We start from the raw sequence: 21,104 nt of genomic DNA on the forward strand, positions 1-21,104 counted from the left end.
GTGACGATGAAGTCTCCTCGGCTCCTCGCTCATCCCTGGCCTTATCTGCAGCCCTGGATTCTGCATCGCATCCTGCATTCTACTTGACCGCTCTGTCTCACTACGTGCGCCCACTTTAGCTTTGACAACCCGCGTTTTCCACGCGATGATGACGCTGAAATGCAATCGCGGCTTTTCTGAAGGAGTAAACCCGCCTTCTACTCTCACATACAGGGCTAACTATCAATCCCTAACTGGAAATAAGTTGCAATTGAATCTCGAGGATATTGCATACGACCTCCGATGACTAACACTTAACAGGAGAATAGGGGCAAACTATTGGGATTGCGAAGGTCCAATGGCCGTGGATGCAAATTTAGTCTGCATTCCTCAAGGACAGCTCCCCATATCAGGCAGTGACAACAAACATCACAGACCCTATTCCTACCAATTCCCTTTTCTGTTAGTGGGCATGCCTCGGAATCGCCCATTCCAACCCCTCGGTCCTCCGCGTTCACGCGCGAGGCCATTCTCCCAGCATATACATCCTTTTAGTCGGCCTTGGCCCATTGTTTTGCTTCTCTTCCATTGTTTCCCCCGTCACGTTCACCACCCACATGTTCTTTATGGGCTGCACCTACTGTTCTTTCCGATACATCAGTTTTCATCATCTCTAACCTCTCGAACCACTGGATGCTTGGCGAGTCTTGTTAACAGAAGCCGTAGCGCAGCTGGTTCCAGCTACTCTCGACGCGGTCCATCATGTTCAACCGTTCAATAGCCTCCCCAAAAGGAGGCGTTTGGACCAAAGTAGTGATATTCATCTCGTTATATGTCATGCTCTTCGACTCGTTCATTGAATGGGCCATCGTGCTGTACCTGTATGGGATCCGCCGTGTGGACTCAAAGATGACCCCGAGCTTGGTCCTGGCTCTTGTTGCGGTAAGCCTCTGCCTTGACTTGGCCGGCTGGTAAAGACACTGACGGATACTAGTCATTCTTCACTGTTCCTCTTGTCGCTCTCCACAGCCTCCTTGCCTGGCAATACAACAAGGTTGTAGGGTTCGCGAGTCAGAAAGCTTTGCTGAATGCCGCTTGTACCTACATCCTCCGACTTACGATACTCATTTGGATCGCTGCCAGTGCAGCAGGATTGGTGTTGGTTTCGCAGCAGGTGTACTGCCTGGCTGATGACGGTGGTGGTGACTTCTGGAAGATCGGTATTAGCTGCGCGCTTCAAAGGGCTTCTGTCATTGTTTCGATTATATCATTGTAGGTCTGCTGGCCCAAGTTTCCGATATGTTTACTGACTCGCGACAGCGTGACCGTGTGTCTTTTCTTCTGCTCAAGAGAACTTTGCGAGCGTCCGTACGACATATCTCTTCTCGGTGTATACAAGCCACAATTATCGTCATACGATGACAAGATGTCTGCCAGCTCAACTATGGGAAGCCACGTCAGTCTGGAAAATGACATCTATCACGTTTGCCGCCGGCCTGATGTGACATTTGGGCGCGACCTGTACCTGTCATCAAGCAGCAACTCCATATGTAAAGCTGGTAGTATTGAACACCCTGCATCCGTATATGAGAAACCCCATTTAAAGCTCGACACAAAATGTGAAGCAGAGACCTCAGGGATATACTCTGGAACTACGCTCTCGGTCGATGGCACGCCATCCAAAAATTCTTCCAGGGATGGAACAAACTCCGATGTCAGTTCGAATGCCTCAACTACACCCCCCAAAGCCGCGTTAAGGGCTCCTTTCGACTCTTATCGCCCGGCTGAACTGGCAGAACTACCGGGATCTCCGCAAATCAAAAATCAAAGGCACCAGGCCTCTGGATCCCCGTTCTTCCGACTCCTTCCTAAGGTTTTCGCAAGTCAGATCTCGTTGTCATCGGACCCTGACATCCTTGCTCTCGCTGGTCCTGATTCTGGTACGGATGTTGAGCAACCAGCAGAGGAGAAGTCAACAGAGATGATCGAGCCACCGCCAACTCCCAAAAGGGAATATGCCCCTGGACACCCGCTCGCATCTTCCCCTGTGGAGCTTCCATTCCCATCCTCTCCTCCAGTGGAGAGGTCTATGTTTGCCATGACGAACAGTAACCCTGAGCTTAAGTCGAGTCGGTCCGAAGGAAGCACGCTTCCACGATCAATATCAAGCAGCTCCGCTGATGCCCCCGAAGTTGTCGCGCCAGAGCCACTTAGAATTCAGAGATCCAATACCTCACACACAGCTCCAATTACTAGCCAGTACAACTTCTCTCGGCCAAAACCCCCGGCTGTACCTCCGATCCCGCCACGACAGCCAAATCACAGCTACCAAGGCTCTCTATTGCAGCACGGACGATCCAGACGCCAAAACTCGATTCGTTCGAGCGGACGACGAAGCCAAGTCTACCGTTTTGAAGCCTGCCAGATACCGCGGCACACACAAAGCCAATATCATCCCCAGCAAAGCCGCTACACTCGTCGATCGTACTTTGATACCCACCGTCGAATGCCCTCACGGCGGCGTCGAAATGACGTCGAAATCGTGTACTCTAGCACCCGGCGCCCTCGCAGCAACACCTGTGGAGGATTCGGCACAACATCCAGTCTAGACTGTATCCGCGAGTCTGGGGCCTCCGTTGATGAACCGGAAGATATTTTCGCGGATGGAAACACGTATAGAGGCACTACTCGAACTGCTAGTGCCCACGGCATGTACGCATTTTGAGTGAAGTCTGCGGGTCGGACTGGCTATGATCGAATCTGTTCCATTATCACGTTCTTATTGGCTCATGATTGATATAAACTGTATACTAGCACGCTTCTTTTCCTTTGTTTACCTTTCTTGCCATATACTATTGGATTGAATACTATTATGATTTTTATTATTCGTTTGCTAGTTCTTCCCTTTTCAGTTGTCACAGCTTGGCTTAGTTGAACAGATAAGTAGGGTCAAATTAACTACCGTCTAATGTACGTCTCGACACCAACCATAAAAACAAACCCAAACGCCACAGGACAAGAACTAGAGCCATACCCCCTATACAGCACAGGAGAACACCAGCCCCCCAGCCAACCATTTCTTAAATGTATATACCCGAGACACCATAAGAGACCCCAGTCTTAGATAGTTATGCCGCAATCCCACGTAATTCTCATGTAGGTAGGCCAAACGAACAGACAGACAGACAAACAAACATTCAAACGGATACGCGCAAGGGCGATCAGCACCAGAACCATAGAGTCCTCAAACTGCTCAAGCCCTCTTCGACCCCGATCGAGACTGCGACTTCGACTTGATCTCCCCATCCACCCCATTGGCAAACTTATACCGATACGCCTGCCTCTTTCTCCCCTTCTCATCTACATTCGCATTCTCCTTATTCTCCTTCTCCTTGATACTGCCCATCTCCTTCTCACCCCACGACCACATCAAAGCACGACTCATCCTCTCACGCTCCTTCAGTAGGAGATCCACGCGCCGCTGCCACTCCTTTTCGCGCTTCTCGACGGACCGCGCGATGCGTTCGTCAACTGCAGCGGCGGTTTCGTCCTTCGTGGCGATGATGGATTCAAGGTGCTCGATTTTGGTTTTCTGCGCGCGGAGTTCCGTTTGATGCCGGTCGCGGAGGGTGAGGATGTGGGCTTTTAGCTTGGTTTCACGGTTGGAGCTGCTGTTGAGGAGGGTTTGGAGGTTGGTGTTGGTGGCGCGGAGGGTGGTGAGTTCGCTCTCGAGAGTCTGAATCTGGGTTGTGGATGTGGATGTAGATTGGTGTTGGTGGTGGGTGTTTGTTGGAGGGGATGGAGGTGGGCTGGGTTGCTGTTGTTGCTGTTGTTGCTGTTGTTGCTGCTGCTGCTGCTGCTGTTGGGCGGCCTTTTGGATGTCCTCTTGTTCCTTTTTGAGACGAGTGATGGTTTCCAGAGCACGCGTGCGTTCTTCGTTGGCTTGGGATAGCTCTTGTTGGGCTCTGTCGAGGGAGGATTTGAGCTCGTCGGCGCGTTTGGTTAGGCGCGTGTTTTCGGTTTCAATGGAGTGGATAAGGGTTTGTGCTTCTGTGGCTTGGTCTTGCGAGCGGGTCAGTTGTAGCTCGAGGGCTGTTTTCGCCGAGGTAGCTTCGGCTAGTTCGGTTTGGAGCTTTAATAATTCTTCATGAAAGTGTTTGAGTTCGAAGTCTTGGGACGTATCTTGGTCCTGAGGGACTTTGTCCTTGGCGAAGGGGTCTGGCGTGCGTCGGATGCTGGGCTGGCCGAGGTCTTTGATCAATTCAAGGATCTCAGTGTAGGTGTTGCCCGTCTCGAGCGGGAGATCCGCTGCCATGGCCTTGAGGGCATTTTCTTGCGCAGTGACTTGCGATTGCGCGCGGGTCAAGTCGGCTTCCAGCGTGCTGTTCTTCTCTTCTAATGGGCGGTTCTTGGTTTCCAGAGAGGCGATTCTTTCCTCGAGAGTCTCGTATGCCTGGTTGGCACGGTCAAGCTCCCCCTCCAGCTTCTCGACCTCTAGCAGATGGTCACTGACCTGGGCTTTGAGGCCATCGATTTCGCTATTCTTCTCCCGAAGTTGCTGCTCCTTGGCGGTCGTGACCTCCTTCAGCTTGACCATTGTCTCGTCCAAGGTCGCATCGCGCTTTCGCAGTTGCTCCTGAGCCAAGTCCACTTGCTGACGCAGATAGGCGATTGTTTCTAGACGCTCTGTGTCAATATCGGGGTGCGAGCCTCGATTCTGCAGCTCCTTCTGCATGTCGCTCATCTGCTTTTGAAGAGTACCCAGCTCGGACGCGTTCATGGTAGACTTCTGGAGGAAGGACTCTTTCTCCTGGTTTTGTTTCTGTAGCAGCTGGATTTGCTCACGCAGGAGTGTCTCGTCGCTGCGTTTAGCGTAAAGTTCCTCGAGCAGCTCCGACTTTCTCTGCAGCTCCCCTTGTAGGTGCTTGATTTGCTCTCCCGCAGAAGCCGCCTCCAAGACACGCCTGTGGTTCCTTTCAAGTTGTTCATCGCGTTCGCGCAGCGCATCCTTGAGCTCCGCAATCTGCCGGCGCAGATCCTCGGTCACGTCCTTCTCGTTCTTACTAGATGTGCGCTTGTGCTTGCGAACGGAGGGTGTAGTCGTAGTCGCTTCTATCTCGTCATCCGGGTCTTCTTCAATATTCTCAAGATGGGTTATATCTTTCCCGAGTCCGCCGGCCCGACGCAGCAGATGCGACGGGGTAGACATGTCGACAGGCGGTCCGAATTCACTGTATTCGCCGAGCTCCGGCTCATCCTCAACAGCTGGTTGGTGCAATTGAGAGTTGTTCTGGGAATCTTCCTGCTGCTGTGGTTGTTTCACTTCTTGTCTTTGAAGCTGTGGCTGGGATTGAGGCTGGGGAAGCTCGTCCTGCAGTTCCGGCTCGGGTTCTGACTCGTGCTCGGCATCGGAATGGGGCTCTGGCTCGAATAAGTCGCGCTCCATGTTGTCTATACTAAAATGCTTATGATCCATGGTATCATCCTCCCCCATGAGGTACTTCTCCAAATTGGCAGTAAAGTCATCTGGTCCACCAACATCGGACAAGTTGTCCTCATGTGGCAGTCTCAGATCCTCCAGGGGCTCCTCATCCAGCGCGTGGTTACTCGGAAACTGACTGAAGTCGACTGTGTACTGCGCCAGACGGGCATCGATCTCGTTCGCGGCGCGCTCGAGCGAGGACGCTCTGGAGGATTTGGGGGAGCGGCGTTGCGGCGAACGCGCGTCGTCGAGGTCTGCGCCGGTCGCGCCGCGCGAACTATAGCGGAAGCTTCTGGTGCTGACCGGAGAATAGCTCTCTCCTTGATCAGGATGAGATGGCGGTGACGAAGGCATGAAGAGGGGGGTGGCCAGCGTGGACGCGCCGACGGTATCATGGGAAGTCGTGTCCATGATGGCGGAAACGATTGGGATTGTTTATTGATCAGGATAACATATGCGATAAGATCGGTCACAACTTCACGTCCCAATCAGGCACATCATCGATTCTTCGGAGATTAGGGGGTGGATAAATGAGCCGATAAGGATAGGCAATTCAGAGGGAAAATGCGCGTCACTTAACTAGTTAATTGCTCTGTCTGAATGGAAGAAAGAGTGGAAGATGGATGGAGGATCCCGTAACATGGCAGCCCCAGGCAGGCAGGCACCGCAATTGGCCCGTCTTTGCTGGCCTGCATCCTCAGGCAGAAAGAGCCACGAATGCCCAATAAGGACTAGCGCGATCTCGGCAGCTCCGCATTGGGATCCACCGAGCTATATTTACTAGCAACTAGATAGAGATGAAGGAGACTGGTATTGGCCTCAGTCTCAAGAAAATTTAGAAGGGATTGAAAGAGATGAGTTCTAGTAAAGTAAATGCTGAGATACATTCCTAGGGGAGTATGCTCGGCGTCGTAGAGTTGATGAGTTGAGTCGCGGAGCTTCCTGAATTGCTTCAATCTACGGTTTACACAGAAGTAAACCTCAAGCTTGTCCATGCCTTTCGCCCAGAGTGTAGTACCAACCCGGCAGACGGTGTCAAAGAGCCTAGCATATATGATTTTTGTTTCGTTATGCAAGTGTATCAAAAGCTCAAAGTGATCAGTTGGTGATTCGATTCGGTGTTGATCGCCAACCAAAGCCCGTGATGCTGACATAATCACATAGAAGAAAGTGACACAGAAAGAGTCTCCAACAAAACGCATGATTGAAGTCAGACCTCTTCAGTCTGGTATCACTGCATATGCTTACCATGAGGGGTTGTTATGCAGCCATTTGATCTCTTCCCTATTTGGCTGCAGGTCGGGTTTCACATCCATTCAAACTGATAGGCGAGAACTGAACGGCTAATCAGTGGGCCATTCATTGACGGATTACGCATGGCTCCCATTCCCCGCTGAAACCGTCAGAGAGCGCCATTGCGCGCATCCTACACCATCCTGCTCTCCTTCCATACCAGCAAGTGATTCGACTATCCTTTTGACGGCCAACCTGGAAGATGCCCCCCGTGTCCCCGCAACCCGAGCGCCCTCGGGTGATCCTCTATCACCAAACGATCTGTCCTGATGGCCAGTACTGCTCCATGCTGCCGCTGTTGGACAACAACACCGGCGTCACGCACATCATTCTGGCCGCTTTTCACCTCAATGCCGATCCACAGCACATCACTCTTAACAATGACCCCCCTCATATGCCGCTGTATGAACCGCTGTGGGCCGAAGTGCCCGCCGTGAAGCAAAGCGGGGTTCGTGTCATGGGACTCCTGGGAGGCGCGGCGCAGGGCTCGTTCCGCTGCCTGGATGGTAACGAGGAGAAATTTGAACTATACTACCAACCCTTGCGGGACATGGTGCGGCGCCACCAGCTGGACGGGCTGGATCTGGACGTGGAGGAGGAGATGTCGTTGTCGGGCATTATCCGGCTGATCGACCGGCTCAAGCTCGACATGGGCGACGACTTCATCATCACGTTGGCTCCAGTGGCGGCGGCCATGTTGGGCATGGGCAATCTGTCCGGTTTCGACTATCGCGAGCTAGAGCGACAGCGAGCCTCGAAGATTAGCTGGTACAACACACAGTTTTATAATGGTTGGGGCAACCCAGAGGACCCTCGGATGTATGCTGCCATGGTTGCACAGGGCTGGGCCCCGAACCGGGTGGTGTACGGCCTGTTGACGAATCCCGGGAATGGATCGCAGGGCTATGTACCACTGGAGAAGATCGGGCCGATTCTAGGTCTGCTGGTTGAACGCTTCCCCAACTTCGGAGGCGTGATGGGTTGGGAGTACTTCAACTCGAAACCGGGAGACCGAGATGCGCCCTGGCAGTGGGCGGCGGCGATGAGCTTGAGCATGCATATGAAGGAGGTGCTACACGTTGCGCGCATGATGCGCTCGGGGCCAATGGCCAACAGCTTGATGAATTTACTTCGGGACATGATGCAGCAGCGATAAATACATAACTTGCAAACTTACGCATCTTGCATATATAGCTAGTATAGAGAATTGAGAATAACAACTGACTTATGCATGACTTGGTGGTGGTTGATGTTGTTTTGGGTTGGCGAAGATGTCGTCATTGCTGCGGCGCCTCATCCGTTCCGCCTTTTCGGATTAATCAGTTGATCTACTCGACTAACGTGTGAATTGCTTCTTCTTCTCCTCCCTTAACTACCTCTCTCCTTCTCTTTCTCATCTGCCTCTCTGGAAGAGCTGCGTGAGCTAGTGATGATCAATTCCCATTCATCCGCGTAGATCGTGTCGACAGCTTCTCGACGCCATGGTGTCTGTTCCCCGCGTAGCTGCTGCTACGAGCTCCGCGGCCCTCCGAGTGACGGCCTTCTTCTTTCTCCGCTGGGTGCGTTGACCGTTCCTCATGGCCTACAAGATCATGGTAGCTAATTGGGACTGTATAGATTCCCGGCCATCACTTCCCACCCCTCATAGTCACATTGTTGGCTGTGTACCTAGCTTCATTGGTGTCGCTTGGCCGGCCGGCCGACCAGAGCAATGCCGATCGGCGCAAGGGCAATATCGATGCTCAGCATGCTTCCAGTAAGTAGGCTCGATATGAGCAGATTCTACAACCGTCAAAGGCACACAGAGTAACTTGCTATAGGATCCCCGCCGCCAACCGAAGGCGTCCTCAAGGTTCTGCTGACTGGGCTGCCGTCCCCCCGACTACCGTTGTCCACGCGTTTGACCGTCCTGATCAACATTGTCCTCGCTCTCCTCACCCTAGACTTCGTGGGACGAGGCTTCATTCTCTATCCCAGCAATGATCTTGCTTTCTCTCGTATCGGTTACGTCTCTCCGACTACCGCGAATTTGCTGGTCCGTGAACCGGACCCGGCTCAGCTACCTTTGATCGTATACTATCAGCCAACGGAGGAGGACCCCTCACGATGGACAGAAGAAGGCGTGATTTACTCACTGACGGATGCGACGGACTTTACAACCACCGTAACTATCAAGAACTTGGAGCCATCATCCGCGTACCGCTATTCTCTATCCAACAATCTGACGGGCTCTTTCGTCACCGCGCCAATGCCAGGCTCAAAATCAGCCAACCGTCTGAGCTTCCTCACATCGAGCTGCATGAAGGCGAATTTTCCCTACAACCCCCTATCACATCCACTACGTATCCCGGGACTTGAGATGATGACAGAGACGGTCAACCGGCTGCCGTCTCTGCTCCGACCAGCGTTCATGTTGTTCCTGGGTGATTTCATCTATGTCGATGTGCCTCAGCGCTTTGGTTCCTCCATCTCTCACTACCGCAGTGAGTACCGCCGGGTCTATTCATCCCCATCATGGAACAAAGCGCAAGATGGTCTCCCTTGGATTCATACGCTCGATGACCACGAGATCGAGAATGATTGGTCCAAGGGAAACACAACCGCGCCATATCCCGCCGCCGCGGAGCCCTACATCCATTACCACGTCAGCGCGAACCCTCCCATCCCGCCAACTCCCTTTGCTAAGCCCGAAAACACCACCTACTTCTCGTTCATCAATGGCCCGGCTTCATTCTTCATGGTGGACACGCGCACCTATCGCTCCGAGCCCGCCCAGCCCAACTCCACCATCCTCGGCTCCGCACAGCTCCAGTCTCTCCTTGCCTTCCTCTCCCGTCCTGAACCGGCCGAAGTCCGCTGGAAGATCGTAGCCTCCAGCGTTCCCTTCACCAAGAACTGGCATGTCGGCACCACCGACACATGGGGTGGATTCCTCAGCGAACGTCGCACTGTCTTCGAAGCCATGTGGCGCGCAGAGCGCGAGCTAGGCGTCCGCATCGTCCTCCTCAGCGGGGACCGTCACGAATTCGGAGCCACCCGCTTCCCAGACCCTGAACTCGACCTCACCCACGAAGAGCTCCTCCCAAACACAGCAGGCGAGGGACTGCATGAGTTCTGCGTCGGCCCCCTCAACATGTTCTACCTCCCCATCCGGACTTACCGCCAAGACGACAACGAAGACGTTGCCATCAAATACATCCCCGATGGGAACACCAAGTACGGCCTCATCGACATTGACGTCCAAGATGAGCTCATCACCACTCCCACCGGGAAGACCATCTCCGTCCCCAGCTCCGTCTTCACTTACTCCCTGTACGTCAACACCGATTTGATCTGGAAATATTCCCTTGCTGTTCCTCTACCTGGCCACGAGGCTGCGGTCGCCTCCGCGTCGACTTGGAAACACCCTCGCTTCCCACCGGGTAAGCTCCTCCTGGATGATCGCGAGCAAGTTACGTGGGATGCATCTATCAAGACGGTGATTGGCCGCGTTGAGGAAACGGTAGGTCGAGTGCGTTCGTATGTATTGGGGCAGGCCTATGAATTATTGGATAGAGTTAGACGGGTGGAGAGGGTGGATTGATCCTGATTGGTATCGGTATCAGTCTTGGTGTTGGATCAGTTGATCTAACTATTAATTTATTCCTCGCGTCTCTTTTGGTAATAATCGCATTGTCGTTCTCAAGATAGTTTAATTCGAACAGTAAACTTTGTATGACATATACTTTCTACATGCATATATGTGTAGGTTACAGAAGTTTAATGGGTTGAGACAACTCCTAAGGAAGCAGACACGGGAACTGAGTGAACTGGTTCGGAGTGAGTAGAGCTATGAGCACTACCTCTAGATGGGTAATCAAGGTATTAGTGGTACCTACTGGTATTTGCAATCACAATCAACCTAGACACTATAGATGTATTTTCCCAGTCTAATAATTAGTATATCATATGGAAAGAATGAAAGATGAGCTTTGATAGCATAGATTTGATGCCCCAGAGGGCCAGTCGGATATTAGCAAAGAGGCAAGCACAAGTAAAAAATAAAGTCACGCCCAACACCATCATATGCTAGTTACAATCGACGAATGAGGTGAATGATGACTGAACTGAAGTAAGGCCATATATCCCAGTCTCTTAAGAATCAAACGTAACAAAGAGACGGAGCACAGGTGTAGAATATAATCATGGAATGGTAACAACGCGAAAACAAAAGTCAAGAAGGAATTTCAGAATGCGTGCATCATCGTCATCATCACAATCACCGTCCTCTACCGCGGCCACCACCACCACCGCCACCGCCCATCAATCCACTCATCTGGCTCATCATACTTTGTAGGTCCATACCACCCAGGCCGGGCAGACCACCACCGCCGCCACCTCCTTGACCCTGCAGCATTTGCATCATCTTGGCCATGTCGCCCATGCCGGGCATACCGGGGAATCCACCACCGCCAGCACCACCCATGGCGGCCATGCGCTTCTGCATGGCGGCGAGCTGCTGTTCCTTGTTACCGCCCTTGAGCATGTTCTGGGCACGCTGCATCTGCTTCTTCTGTCCGCCGACGCGCTTGGCCATACCAGCCATCATGCGGTGCTGGGAGAGCAGGTCTTCGACTTCGCGGACGGTGGTACCGCTTCCGCAAGCGATCCGGACCATGCGGCTAGGCTGTTCGACGAACATCTTGCCGTCGCCGTCGAGTTCGGCGGCCGTCATGCTGTCGAAAATGTAGATCATGCGGCGGAGCTTCATGGAGCCGTCTTCGTCATCAAGTCCCGCAGTCAGGTTGGAGAGACCGGGAATCATGCCGGAGAGCTTGGAGAGAGGACCCATCTTCATGATGGAGGTGATGTTCTCGCGGAAGTCGCGCAGCGTGTAAATACCTTCTGAGATGTGCTTGTATGTTTCCTTGGCGGAGGCCGAGTCCTTGGTCACGGCTTGTACGTGCTCTACCAGTCCGGCCATATCACCCATACCCAGGAGCTTCTGGATGAAGGCCTTGGGCTCGAAACGTTCCAGATCCATCAAGTGCTCACCGGTACCGAGGTAGATAATGGGAGTGTGTGTGGCGGCGACGGCGGAAATAGCACCACCACCTGCGGCGTGACCATCCGTCTTAGTGATGATGATGGCTCCGAAGTCTGCGGTGGCCTTGAAGGCGGAGGACTGGGCTTCGGCAGCCTGACCGATGGTGCTGTCGAGGACGAGGATGGTCTGGTCGGGGGTGACGGCGGTCTGAATCTGGGTCATTTCGGTGAAGAGCTCTTCTTCCTGCTTATGACGACCACTGGTATCGACAATGATGATTTCGAAACGCTCCTTCTTGAACTTGGCCACACCCTCGGCTGCCACGATGGCGGGGTCGGTTTGCGTCAGGCTACCGTAGTAGGGGATCTTGGCCTTGGTGGCATTCTGTTTCAGCTGGTCGAAAGCACCAGCTCGGAAGGTATCGGCACAGACGAGGGCGGTCTTGAAGCCGCGCATCTGGTAGTGGCGGGCCAGCTTGGTACAGGTGGTGGTTTTACCGGCACCCTGCAGACCGACGAACATGATCACGTTGGAGCGGCCCTTCTTGGGACGGAATGGCTCCGCATGGGGATCAACCAGGGAAACCAGCTCATCGAAGACGGCCTTCTGAATCAAACGCTTCTTGTTCACGGCGGGAGGAAGAGAGGCAAAGTTGACGCTAGACTTGATGGATTTGCGGAGGGACTGGACCAGGCGGACGTTGACGTCGGCGGACAGCAAGGCGGCGCAGATCTCTTTGATCATGTCATCAAAGGCCTGCTAGCAGTCAGTACATACATCAGACAGAGAGAAAAATGCTGTTCCTCACCTTCTCGTCCAAATTGTTAGAGCGAGTCAGGTCATTGACGGCGGCGTTGATTCGCCGCCCGAGATCCTGAAGGACCATGGCGGGAGAGTTCTTGTCGAAAGGGGGTAAATCAAATTAAAGCATGTACAGATTAAAATATGCGTCACTTGCTGCCAGAAATCGTGAAAGGTGGCAGAGAGGACAGGAGAAAACGAATGGAGGATGCAGCGAGATGGATGAATCGATGGACTGAGAGGCCAACTGCGCGGGCGAAGCGATGCGGAGAGCCCCGCGGCCAATCACAGCCACGCGTTGCTGGCCGCCCGCGAGGGACCCAAAAATTGCTGGGAAAAAAAGTTCGGGATACAATGCAAGTTCATTGCATTTTCCACTCCATATCTTCTCCCACATTCGAATCAAAGTCAGATTTCTTTTAGTCAATTCTGAGGTTGTCAACATCTACTGTCACAATGCCTCCCCACATGAAAAAGCGCAAGGTTCTCGAGTCGTTGCAGGCCGGCCCTAAGAAGAAGTTCAGAAAGCAGCGCGAATACCACAGCAGCTCCGAAGAAGAGTCCGAAGACGATGAACCTACCGATTTCAAGGCTGTCAGCTTGGCGGACTCTGACGCTGAAGATGAAGTCCAAGTGAAGAAGCCCAAGAAGCAGACCAAGTCGATTGGCGCCTCTACGAAGAGAAAAGCGGAGGAGAAAGACGAAAGCTCCGACGAGGTAGCCGACGATGACGAGGACGACGAGGAGGATGGTGATGTTGAGTCTGAAATCGACTCTGAAGGATCCGACGATGAAGAAGGTGCCGACTCCGATACTTCTGCACCTGCGACAACGGGTCGCAGAGCTGTCTCTAAGCGCAATGATCCCTCGGCCTTCTCTACCTCTATCGCAAAAATTCTGTCCACCAAACTCCCCACATCCGTTCGAGACGATCCCGTGCTGGCGCGCAGCAAAGCCGCTGCCCAGAAGAGCACCGACGTTGCAGAGGAGAAGCTGGATCGGCAAGCGCGGGCCAAGCTTCGTGCGGAGAAGAAGGAAGAGCTGGACCGTGGTCGTATTCGCGATGTCATGGGTCTTCAGCGTGGTCAGGCGGGTGCGGTTGCGGAGGAGGAGAAGCGTCTGCGCAAGATTGCCCAGCGTGGTGTGGTGAAGCTGTTCAATGCCGTCCGCGCCGCCCAGGTGCGCGGAGAGGAAGCAGCCAAGGCAGAGCGCAAGAAGGGTACCGTTGGTATTGACGAGCGCGAGAAGGCCGTGAACGAAGTCAGCAAGCAGGGATTCTTGGACTTGATCAGCGGGAAGAAGGGCAAGGCGTTGAAGATTGAGGAGGCTTAAGGATATATTACGAGAAGTTTCTGTTCGCTGTTCAAGACCTGGCATACCTTGGGCGTTTGAGGGGTTGCTCTACTGTTGTTCTGTTTCGTTTTTATCTCAAGTGTTTGGATTAAAAGTGATATGCTATTTACAGGTACTTTCATGCCAAAATGTGAATGGAGATCGGTATACCCAATAGAGACACGTTCGTTTGCAAACCAATGAGCCCACAATAACCATAGATAGACCTGGAACCCCTCCCCAGTGTATGCGCTTGGATAATCATACAGTCCTTTACCCACCCCCGGGCGCCTCTCGTATATACTCGTACAAAGCTCTCTCATTTCTTGGGCTCGAAGTCGCTTGCCTGCAAGTTCCGAGTCATCGACGGCAGCCGGACCACGAGGCCATCGAGGTCCTTGCTCATGGCCACTTGACAACCCAACCGGGAGGTCTCTGTCAGACCGAACGCCAGATCCAGCATGTCGTTCTCGTCGTCCGACGGCTCTTCCATCTTGTCGAACATGTCCGGGTCCTCGACGATCACATGGCAAGTCGAGCAGGCGCAAGAACCACCACAGGCACCTAAAGTATTCCAGCGTCCGTTAGTCACGATAGCCCTGGGATTCCGCGTATCTCCCGATAACTGGCATTACACACCTTCCATCTCGATGTCATTTGCCTGTGCGATGTCTAGCAGGTTGTCACCCTCGGAGACCTGGAGTTCAATCTTCACGCCGTCCTTGTCGATGAAAGTCACGTTGATCCTGCGCATCAAGAATCAGCATGGGTAGTATACGAAGCCAGCGTCCGCAATGACTCACTCCTCCCCGGGCTTTGGCGGCGTGATATGGCCGTGCTGAGCACCGGCCGTGACGGAAAAGCTGCGACGAGCCATCCATGACTGTTGGCTCAGGAAGTTCCTCCGGGCATTGATGGGGAGTCGACTTGAGGCAATCACTCGCGGTGTCTGAGTCGAGTAAGAAGAAGTGAGGAATCTCTTGGATTGGGCGCGACCGATGCTGTTCCCGGACTTGGGGACGGCATGACGCAGGTTCAGGCACGCTTCTTTCCAGAACGACATGGCGGAGGGATGCTGGGTAAAGACCGAGAGGAGGAAGGGAAATTAGAGGAATAATAAAAGATACTTTTAGAGAACGCAATGCGAGGGGAGAGGAGAGGGGAGGAGAGGAGAGGAGAAGCCGACCAGCAGAAGTGGAGAGGAAGAGAGAGCAACAGAGCGAATCCTGGGGCACGAAAAAAAGGCGAGGCCGAACAGCGGCGGGAAATTCGGGCTTCTTCATTCGTCGGCTTTGCTTTTTTCGCCTTCTTCTCCGAATTGCAAGCTTCAATCTGCTGCTGCTCCTTCTTTCTTTTCCCCCCTCCTCTTAACCGTCTTATCCCCGAACAAACTAACTAATTTCCCCCTTCTTCTCCCTCTCTTAATCTTCTATATCTATCATGGCTGCCCCGCTGGATGGGCCAAATCCCCTCCGTCCTTACTACATCCCTCCCCCCATCGGTCTGGACGCCTCCAACGTCTCCTCCCCTCCCGATGCGTCATCGTCAACTCAAGTGTTTGGTGGTTCGGCGCGCGATCTTCTGCCCGACTTGGACTACTCCGATTACCTCGACAACTCCCCTTCGCTGTCCAGCTGGATTCGCGATGCCTTGGACGAAGCACTCCGGCGCTACCTTGGTGTGCTAACCGCTCAGCCCTTCGATGTCGCCAAAACCATTCTACAGACCTATGTGGCCCCCGATGATTCTGCGGAGGGACAATGGGCGATGCATGATCGCCGGAGCTCCGGGCTGGACAGTCAGGTTGACTCCTACGATGAAGATGTGTGTATACGACAAGAACAATTGCAATGAGGGGAAGCAGATAGCTAACAATATGCCTTTTGTGCTTCTCAGGAATCCCTCTCCTCCGACGATGAGAGCAGCTACTTCACATCGGCAGCTCCCGCAGTGCCAACACCGTCCACTCCCCGATCCCGGAAGCCTCGACGCCATATCACCGACCGGAGCGGCTATATCCCGCCCCAGACCTCCTCGTCTCGATATGCATTGGCCATCAAGAACCCCTCCTCCTTGATGGAGGTGCTGGGCCAGCTCTGGACCACCAGCGGGCCTTCGTCGCCCTGGAAAGCGACCAACGCGACCTTCATCTATTCCCTGCTGCTTCCCACCTTGAATACCTTCATCCGCAGTCTGCTTTCCGCCATTGTAGGCTTGCCAGAGGAAGATGTTACTTCTTCCTTGACCGCAGACATTCTCACGTCAACCGCCCCGGTCGCGACGTTGATCCTGTCCTTCATCTCTTCGTCGCTGTCGGCGATGCTCCTCTCTCCCATTGACACTGCACGCACATTCCTCATCCTCACACCGGCCACTCACGGTCCCCGCTCGCTTCTGCGGGCCCTTCGCCAGATCCCGACACCCAACTGCACCATTCCCCCTCACTTGATCCCGATCACCATTCTTCACTCCAGTCTCCCCAACTTCATTATCAACACCACTCCCCTGGTCTTGAAGTCATACCTCTCCATTGATCCCGTGCTCAACCCGTCGGCATGGGGTCTTTTCACCTTCCTGGGCTCGGGCCTGGAGCTCGCAGTCCGGTTCCCTCTTGAAACCGTCCTCCGTCGCGCGCAAATCGCAACGTTCACCTCCCCCAGCCTTCGGCAGCAGTCCCGCGGTTCCATCCGCTCAGTATCATCCCCCACCACTGCGGAGCCTACGACGACTGAGGTTGAGACCATCGTGCCTACACCCCAAACCTACCGCGGCATCATCGGCACGATGTGGAGCATCGTCTACGAAGAGGGGGTGGCACCCGCGCCGGAGACTGATCGTGCGCGCCAGCTAATGAAGAAGCCTGTTGTGCAGCGGAAACGCCAGGGCCAGGGCATCAAGGGATTATACCGGGGCTGGCGCATTGGCATGTGGGGGATTGCCGGGATTTGGGGCGCCAGTCTTATGGGCAGCTTCAGTGTAACCGGCGAGGACGAGTCGATGGGCAGCGGAGGTCGCTTCTAGAGAAGCGGCACCGGGCCATCTCCCCCCTCCACCCAGATCTCCTCTCCTTTGAGCCTTACCCTCTCCTTTCATTCATTGTTCCTTTCCTTGTTTAATACCAATACCAACTGACGCTGCCATGGGATGTATTTTATTTTATCGTTTTAACTTGCAGTTGTCATATCTACGGAGCAAGCGGAATGGAATCGGCGTTGGAGCCTGTCGTCTTCTCAATTTATATATTGTCCTGTAGATCATACGAATGGATACTACCTTTTTGTCATTCACCATTATCTACACTACTAATTTCCACATCCGGAACAATTAGCACAACTGAAGATAATAAGTCGTAGTAGTAAATAACCCGAAATAGCCCACCCATTACTTTACTCAACCAAAACCCAGCTTATGCAACAAAATCCAAAAAGACTTAATACCACGAAATGATATATGTGGAAAGAGATAAATAGAAGTAAAAAAAACGCCATATCATTTATTTCATTTCACCCGGTCTAAATGTAATCATATGGAACGACCTTCAATTCGTCCCGTTCTCTAGACAGACATTCCTGGCAGTCCGGTCGTTATTATTTTAGCTCTTTTTGCTGATTTTCATATGAGTGAATTTTTGGGTTGTTGAGGTTCCAGTTCCCCTCCTTCATGGTCACTTCTTTTTTTGTGTGGGGTGGGTCGTAAGGGAAGGGTTCATAAATCCCTGGGCGGATGTTAGGGGAGGAGGTAGTAGATGGGAAGGGTGAGGGTATTATGGCAGAGGAGGGGGTGTCTCTCTCGTCCACGAGATGAGGGTAGGGGATGTGAGTGAGGTGTGTATATATAATACAAACTCAGACATGCCATGAGTCAGGGTTGGGTATCATGAGAAATAAAAGCAGAATCAACAAGGTGCCGAAAAGAAAAAGGTGGAAAGAAGAAAAAGGTAGAGTAACAGAATGCAGAGGAAGATCACTTGTCGGCGAATCTCCGATCAAAGTAGCGTAGCACACCCATGACACTGGCGGCTTCGACTTCCAATGCGGCTCGGGAGCCTGGTTGCATAACCTCCTTTTGGCTCTGACTAGGATTAGGCAGAGTGTGAAGTTTGGGAAGCCACGAAGAGATATCATCGCTGGCTCGAGAGAAGTTCGGGTGGCGGGAGAGGGTAGTGAAGGCGTCGGCACAGGAGAGAGTCAGGGATGGAGTCGCCGAGCGGCGCGAGCTGGAAGTCTGTGATTGTTGTTGAGTCGACCCGCTGCGTTGAGGGTTGGAGTTGCGCGACATGCAGCATCCACCATCGGCGCCTTTACCGCCGCAACATCCGGAGGGAGCAGCGCTGGCGGGGCGGGAGGCCGCCAGCGTCTTGCAAAAAAGGGTCCGCCTGGGATCGGCGAGACATTGGGCACAAGTACCCGGGCCGTTGGCGCAGGGATTTGTCGCTTGGCTAATGGGGGGGAGGGTCACCTCGGACCGCACATCGCCGTCGGAAGGGGGCGGCGTGAACTGCGACAAGTTCTGGATGGGTGCCAGGCGGTTGTTCTCGAACGAGTTGCGCCGCCGGCGCTCCTCTTCCTGGGCAGCCATTTCAGCACAAATGCATGGCGTGCCATCCTGGCAGAAACCACAAGGATCGACGGCGGGGGAGGAAACGTTAGTGACAGTGTCGTCCTGGACGTGATGAGGGGCCGCGAATCGCGTTGTGAAATCGATCTCCATCTCCTCTGGCTCGGGCTTGATTTCAGGCTCGGCACGAGACTGGCTCGAGTTCTCAGGACGCTTTGACTGGGCTGAAGTCCGCTCGATGCCGGGCATGCCACTAAAGGCGTCTTCAATACACTGACAGTGCACGTTCGAGCAGTTACTACAGCCCAGGGGCACCTCCTCCCGCTCCTCGTGCATGTTGTTCTCAACTGCCGCATGAGCTGCAGATGAGTCTCTGGGTATGCGTGTCAAGGGTGCCTTGTCGGAGCGAGAGGCATTCTTGTCGGACAACGAGGAGCGGAACTCCTTCACGAGGCTTTCCTTAGCGCTGCGCTCGACGGAGACCTCTTTTTCCAAAGCGTGGCAACGGTCACGCCACCAGGCCATTTCGCTCCGACATTGTTCGACCTCATGGGAAAGGTTCGAAATCTGTTCCTTGAGTTGCAACACATGGATCTCATGGTCGTCTTCAATCTTCTTGATCTGGTCCTCGAGTTCGTTGACGCGGGCTGCTCTACGCTCGCGGAAAGCTCTCTGGGCAGCTCGATTCTGCGCTTTGCGTTTCGTAGGAGGCGTGTCTGTGGCGGGCTTGCGGCCGGGCTTGGGACGAGGGGGAATCACCCATTCCTTGGAGGTGACGGAACCGGGTGTGCCCGGACCGGGAGACGGTGAGATGGCTGGCTTGGCGGCCAATGCGGGTGCCAACGGAGCTGGACCGGGCGCAGGGGCGAGTGAGGGAGCTGCTGGAGTGGCCATGATTTTCAGGGGACCTCTTTTTATTGTAAGAGGTGGCCTGGATCGTGGTCAGCAGTCATAATTTTTTCACCGCGAGGAGCGGGTTGCGGGAGGTGTTTGGGGGGGGAAGAAAACGGACCAACAGGTGGGAAGGAAGAAGAAGTGGTGGTGTCACTTGATCGCTTCGGCGGCCGGAAGAGCGGAAGTGCGCCCCTTCAGCCGGTAAGCGAGACGAGGTGTGGTGCAGAGCACACCGGAGGAAATTGGGCGTGCAGCAGCAATGTGTTTTATCAATCTATGCCACGAAGCAGACAGAAGGATGGGCAGGGAACGAACAAGGTCGGGAAGAGGAATGGACGAAGGTAAGGCAAAATGAAAACAAGAGGGCGACCGAGGGAAGAAGAGGGGGAAAGAAGGCCGGGAAAAAGGCGATCGGATCAGATTAGATTATCGTGCGCGCTCACCGACTTCGGAGTTACGGTGGGACGTTCCTCGCCCCCGTCTATTATTCGCCAGTCCCGCGCCAGCCCGACGGTTATCAATCACCCAGCTCGGACTTGCTTGGGGTTAGGGTATACGTTATCCACCTATTCTCTCCCCCCAGGAGTAATCTTGTACGCCGGGATTGCGTCGTTGGCCATTAGTTGATTCTAAGCAGGGCTTGACCTTCAGCCTTATATAAACCGCGAAGTCTGCTCTGCTGCCTACCGACAATACTTTGAACTACATCTTCTACACATCAGCATGGCCGAGTCTCCGAAGAGTTTTGAGATAGTAGTCGTGAGTCAATCATGACACTCTACACTCCCCATCCCACGGGACTCGAAATTCTCTCACCCTCCCAAGGCCGCACATGTGGGTACAGGCCTTCTTCCCGTCCAACCTCTGTTTGGTGGTTGTTCCCACCCGCGATGAGCGCGGATTCCTTGGCAAGACCATCGTCTCCAGCAGAGAGAAAAACCGACAAGCACATGGCAAAAGCGGATGCAATTAATATTTGCCTCAATTATGACGAAGCAAGGCTGACACATAGAAACATTGACATTCGGCGTCGAGTCCCCAATGGCCCAGGTACTCCCTGACAAACGAAATGAAAAATGAAATCAAACGGGGCTCATGATTAGCAATGAGAACAGGAAATGGAGCCAATTACCTCCTCCCGGTTGAACGGTTTTCCAGTCACGGAGACCCTTCAGGAATTCTTCTCCCTTTTTGACCAGACCGGACCAGACAAGACCCATCCCACCCCCAACCCGTCTGCACCTGGGTTTTGGTTCATGATGGCTGGCATTATTCGGTACCACTGCTCCCTCCGTCGTCTGATCTTATCAGATTACGCTATCCCCTTTCGGGAAATCCGAACCATGCGTGTCGTAATGCACGAACCAAAACCTGTCGACGATCAGTCGAGGAAATCCGCCTTCTTAGCCGGGTTCAGTCTAGTGGGATGGGTATGGTGAAAACTCTTCCTGGTTACTTGCCTGCGTTATTACCAGCAATTGGAGAACTCATGGTTGAAGTCTCTTATTGTAAGTGTTTCAAATGCCGATGAACGGAATCCCTTGGAGGCGAATACGGCCCGATTCTGGATGGCTGTCGTTGAACGCGGCAGACCGACTTTTTTTTTTTTTTTTTTTTTTTTTTTTTTTTTTTTTTTTTTTTTTTTTTTTTTTTTTTTTTTTTTTTTTTTTTTTTTTTCCATGCAGGGACTCGCATGTTAACTTCCCTATCATTCAATTATTTGAATTCATAGTTGATATG

General features: G+C 53.3%; 10 protein-coding genes across 10 annotated transcripts; 6 read left to right on the forward strand and 4 right to left on the reverse strand.

The window, feature by feature from the left end:
• Window positions 1-8: 8 nt before the first annotated feature.
• Window positions 9-2,864, forward strand: BDQ94DRAFT_144734 (uncharacterized protein). Its single transcript, XM_026766503.1, has 3 exons — window positions 9-921; window positions 974-1,251; window positions 1,300-2,864. Exons 1-3 carry the CDS (start codon window positions 742-744, stop codon window positions 2,702-2,704), a joined length of 1,863 nt encoding a protein of 620 aa, XP_026625651.1. The 5' UTR covers window positions 9-741; the 3' UTR covers window positions 2,705-2,864.
• A 363-nt stretch (window positions 2,865-3,227) lies between these two features.
• Window positions 3,228-3,833, reverse strand: BDQ94DRAFT_144736 (putative spindle pole body associated protein SnaD). The gene has a single exon (XM_026766504.1). It carries the CDS (start codon window positions 3,422-3,424, stop codon window positions 3,233-3,235), a length of 192 nt encoding a protein of 63 aa, XP_026625652.1. The 5' UTR covers window positions 3,425-3,833; the 3' UTR covers window positions 3,228-3,232.
• On the forward strand, window positions 3,793-4,757 carry BDQ94DRAFT_144737 (uncharacterized protein). The gene has a single exon (XM_026766505.1). It carries the CDS (start codon window positions 4,293-4,295, stop codon window positions 4,617-4,619), a length of 327 nt encoding a protein of 108 aa, XP_026625653.1. The 5' UTR covers window positions 3,793-4,292; the 3' UTR covers window positions 4,620-4,757.
• A 2,199-nt stretch (window positions 4,758-6,956) lies between these two features.
• On the forward strand, window positions 6,957-10,337 carry BDQ94DRAFT_159825 (alkaline phosphatase; the record flags this gene model as incomplete). The annotated part of the gene is made up of 3 exons (XM_026769122.1): window positions 6,957-7,832; window positions 8,372-8,510; window positions 8,575-10,337. 3 exons carry the CDS (start codon window positions 6,957-6,959, stop codon window positions 10,335-10,337), a joined length of 2,778 nt encoding a protein of 925 aa, XP_026625654.1.
• Window positions 10,338-10,654: 317 nt separating this feature from the next.
• BDQ94DRAFT_144741 (RNA-binding signal recognition particle subunit SRP54) lies at window positions 10,655-12,789 on the reverse strand. The gene is made up of 2 exons (XM_026766506.1): window positions 12,589-12,789; window positions 10,655-12,536 (listed from the first exon to the last, which is right to left on the reverse strand). The coding sequence occupies exons 1-2, from the start codon at window positions 12,664-12,666 to the stop codon at window positions 11,013-11,015; spliced, it is 1,602 nt and encodes a 533-aa protein (XP_026625655.1). The 5' UTR covers window positions 12,667-12,789; the 3' UTR covers window positions 10,655-11,012.
• Window positions 12,790-13,037: 248 nt separating this feature from the next.
• On the forward strand, window positions 13,038-13,913 carry BDQ94DRAFT_170865 (rRNA-processing protein RRP15; the record flags this gene model as incomplete). Its single annotated transcript, XM_026771592.1, has 1 exon — window positions 13,038-13,913. The coding sequence occupies one exon, from the start codon at window positions 13,038-13,040 to the stop codon at window positions 13,911-13,913; it is 876 nt and encodes a 291-aa protein (XP_026625656.1).
• Window positions 13,914-14,095: 182 nt separating this feature from the next.
• BDQ94DRAFT_39162 (ferredoxin family 2Fe-2S iron-sulfur cluster binding protein) lies at window positions 14,096-15,133 on the reverse strand. Its single transcript, XM_026775648.1, has 3 exons — window positions 14,717-15,133; window positions 14,553-14,659; window positions 14,096-14,477 (listed from the first exon to the last, which is right to left on the reverse strand). Exons 1-3 carry the CDS (start codon window positions 14,974-14,976, stop codon window positions 14,233-14,235), a joined length of 612 nt encoding a protein of 203 aa, XP_026625657.1. The 5' UTR covers window positions 14,977-15,133; the 3' UTR covers window positions 14,096-14,232.
• A 162-nt stretch (window positions 15,134-15,295) lies between these two features.
• Window positions 15,296-17,405, forward strand: BDQ94DRAFT_39165 (mitofusin complex protein UGO1). The gene is made up of 2 exons (XM_026775649.1): window positions 15,296-15,737; window positions 15,810-17,405. Exons 1-2 carry the CDS (start codon window positions 15,354-15,356, stop codon window positions 16,932-16,934), a joined length of 1,509 nt encoding a protein of 502 aa, XP_026625658.1. The 5' UTR covers window positions 15,296-15,353; the 3' UTR covers window positions 16,935-17,405.
• On the reverse strand, window positions 17,406-19,749 carry hapX (bZIP transcription factor HapX). Its single transcript, XM_026775650.1, has one exon. The coding sequence runs from the start codon at window positions 19,362-19,364 to the stop codon at window positions 17,877-17,879; it is 1,488 nt and encodes a 495-aa protein (XP_026625659.1). The 5' UTR covers window positions 19,365-19,749; the 3' UTR covers window positions 17,406-17,876.
• BDQ94DRAFT_144749 (uncharacterized protein) lies at window positions 19,468-20,961 on the forward strand. The gene is made up of 2 exons (XM_026766507.1): window positions 19,468-20,414; window positions 20,480-20,961. Exons 1-2 carry the CDS (start codon window positions 20,135-20,137, stop codon window positions 20,557-20,559), a joined length of 360 nt encoding a protein of 119 aa, XP_026625660.1. The 5' UTR covers window positions 19,468-20,134; the 3' UTR covers window positions 20,560-20,961.
• The last annotated feature ends 143 nt before the right edge of the window (window positions 20,962-21,104 follow it).

This window comes from Aspergillus welwitschiae (genome assembly GCF_003344945.1).
Source record: "Aspergillus welwitschiae strain CBS 139.54b unplaced genomic scaffold BDQ94scaffold_18, whole genome shotgun sequence".
Taxonomy (NCBI): domain Eukaryota; kingdom Fungi; phylum Ascomycota; class Eurotiomycetes; order Eurotiales; family Aspergillaceae; genus Aspergillus; species Aspergillus welwitschiae.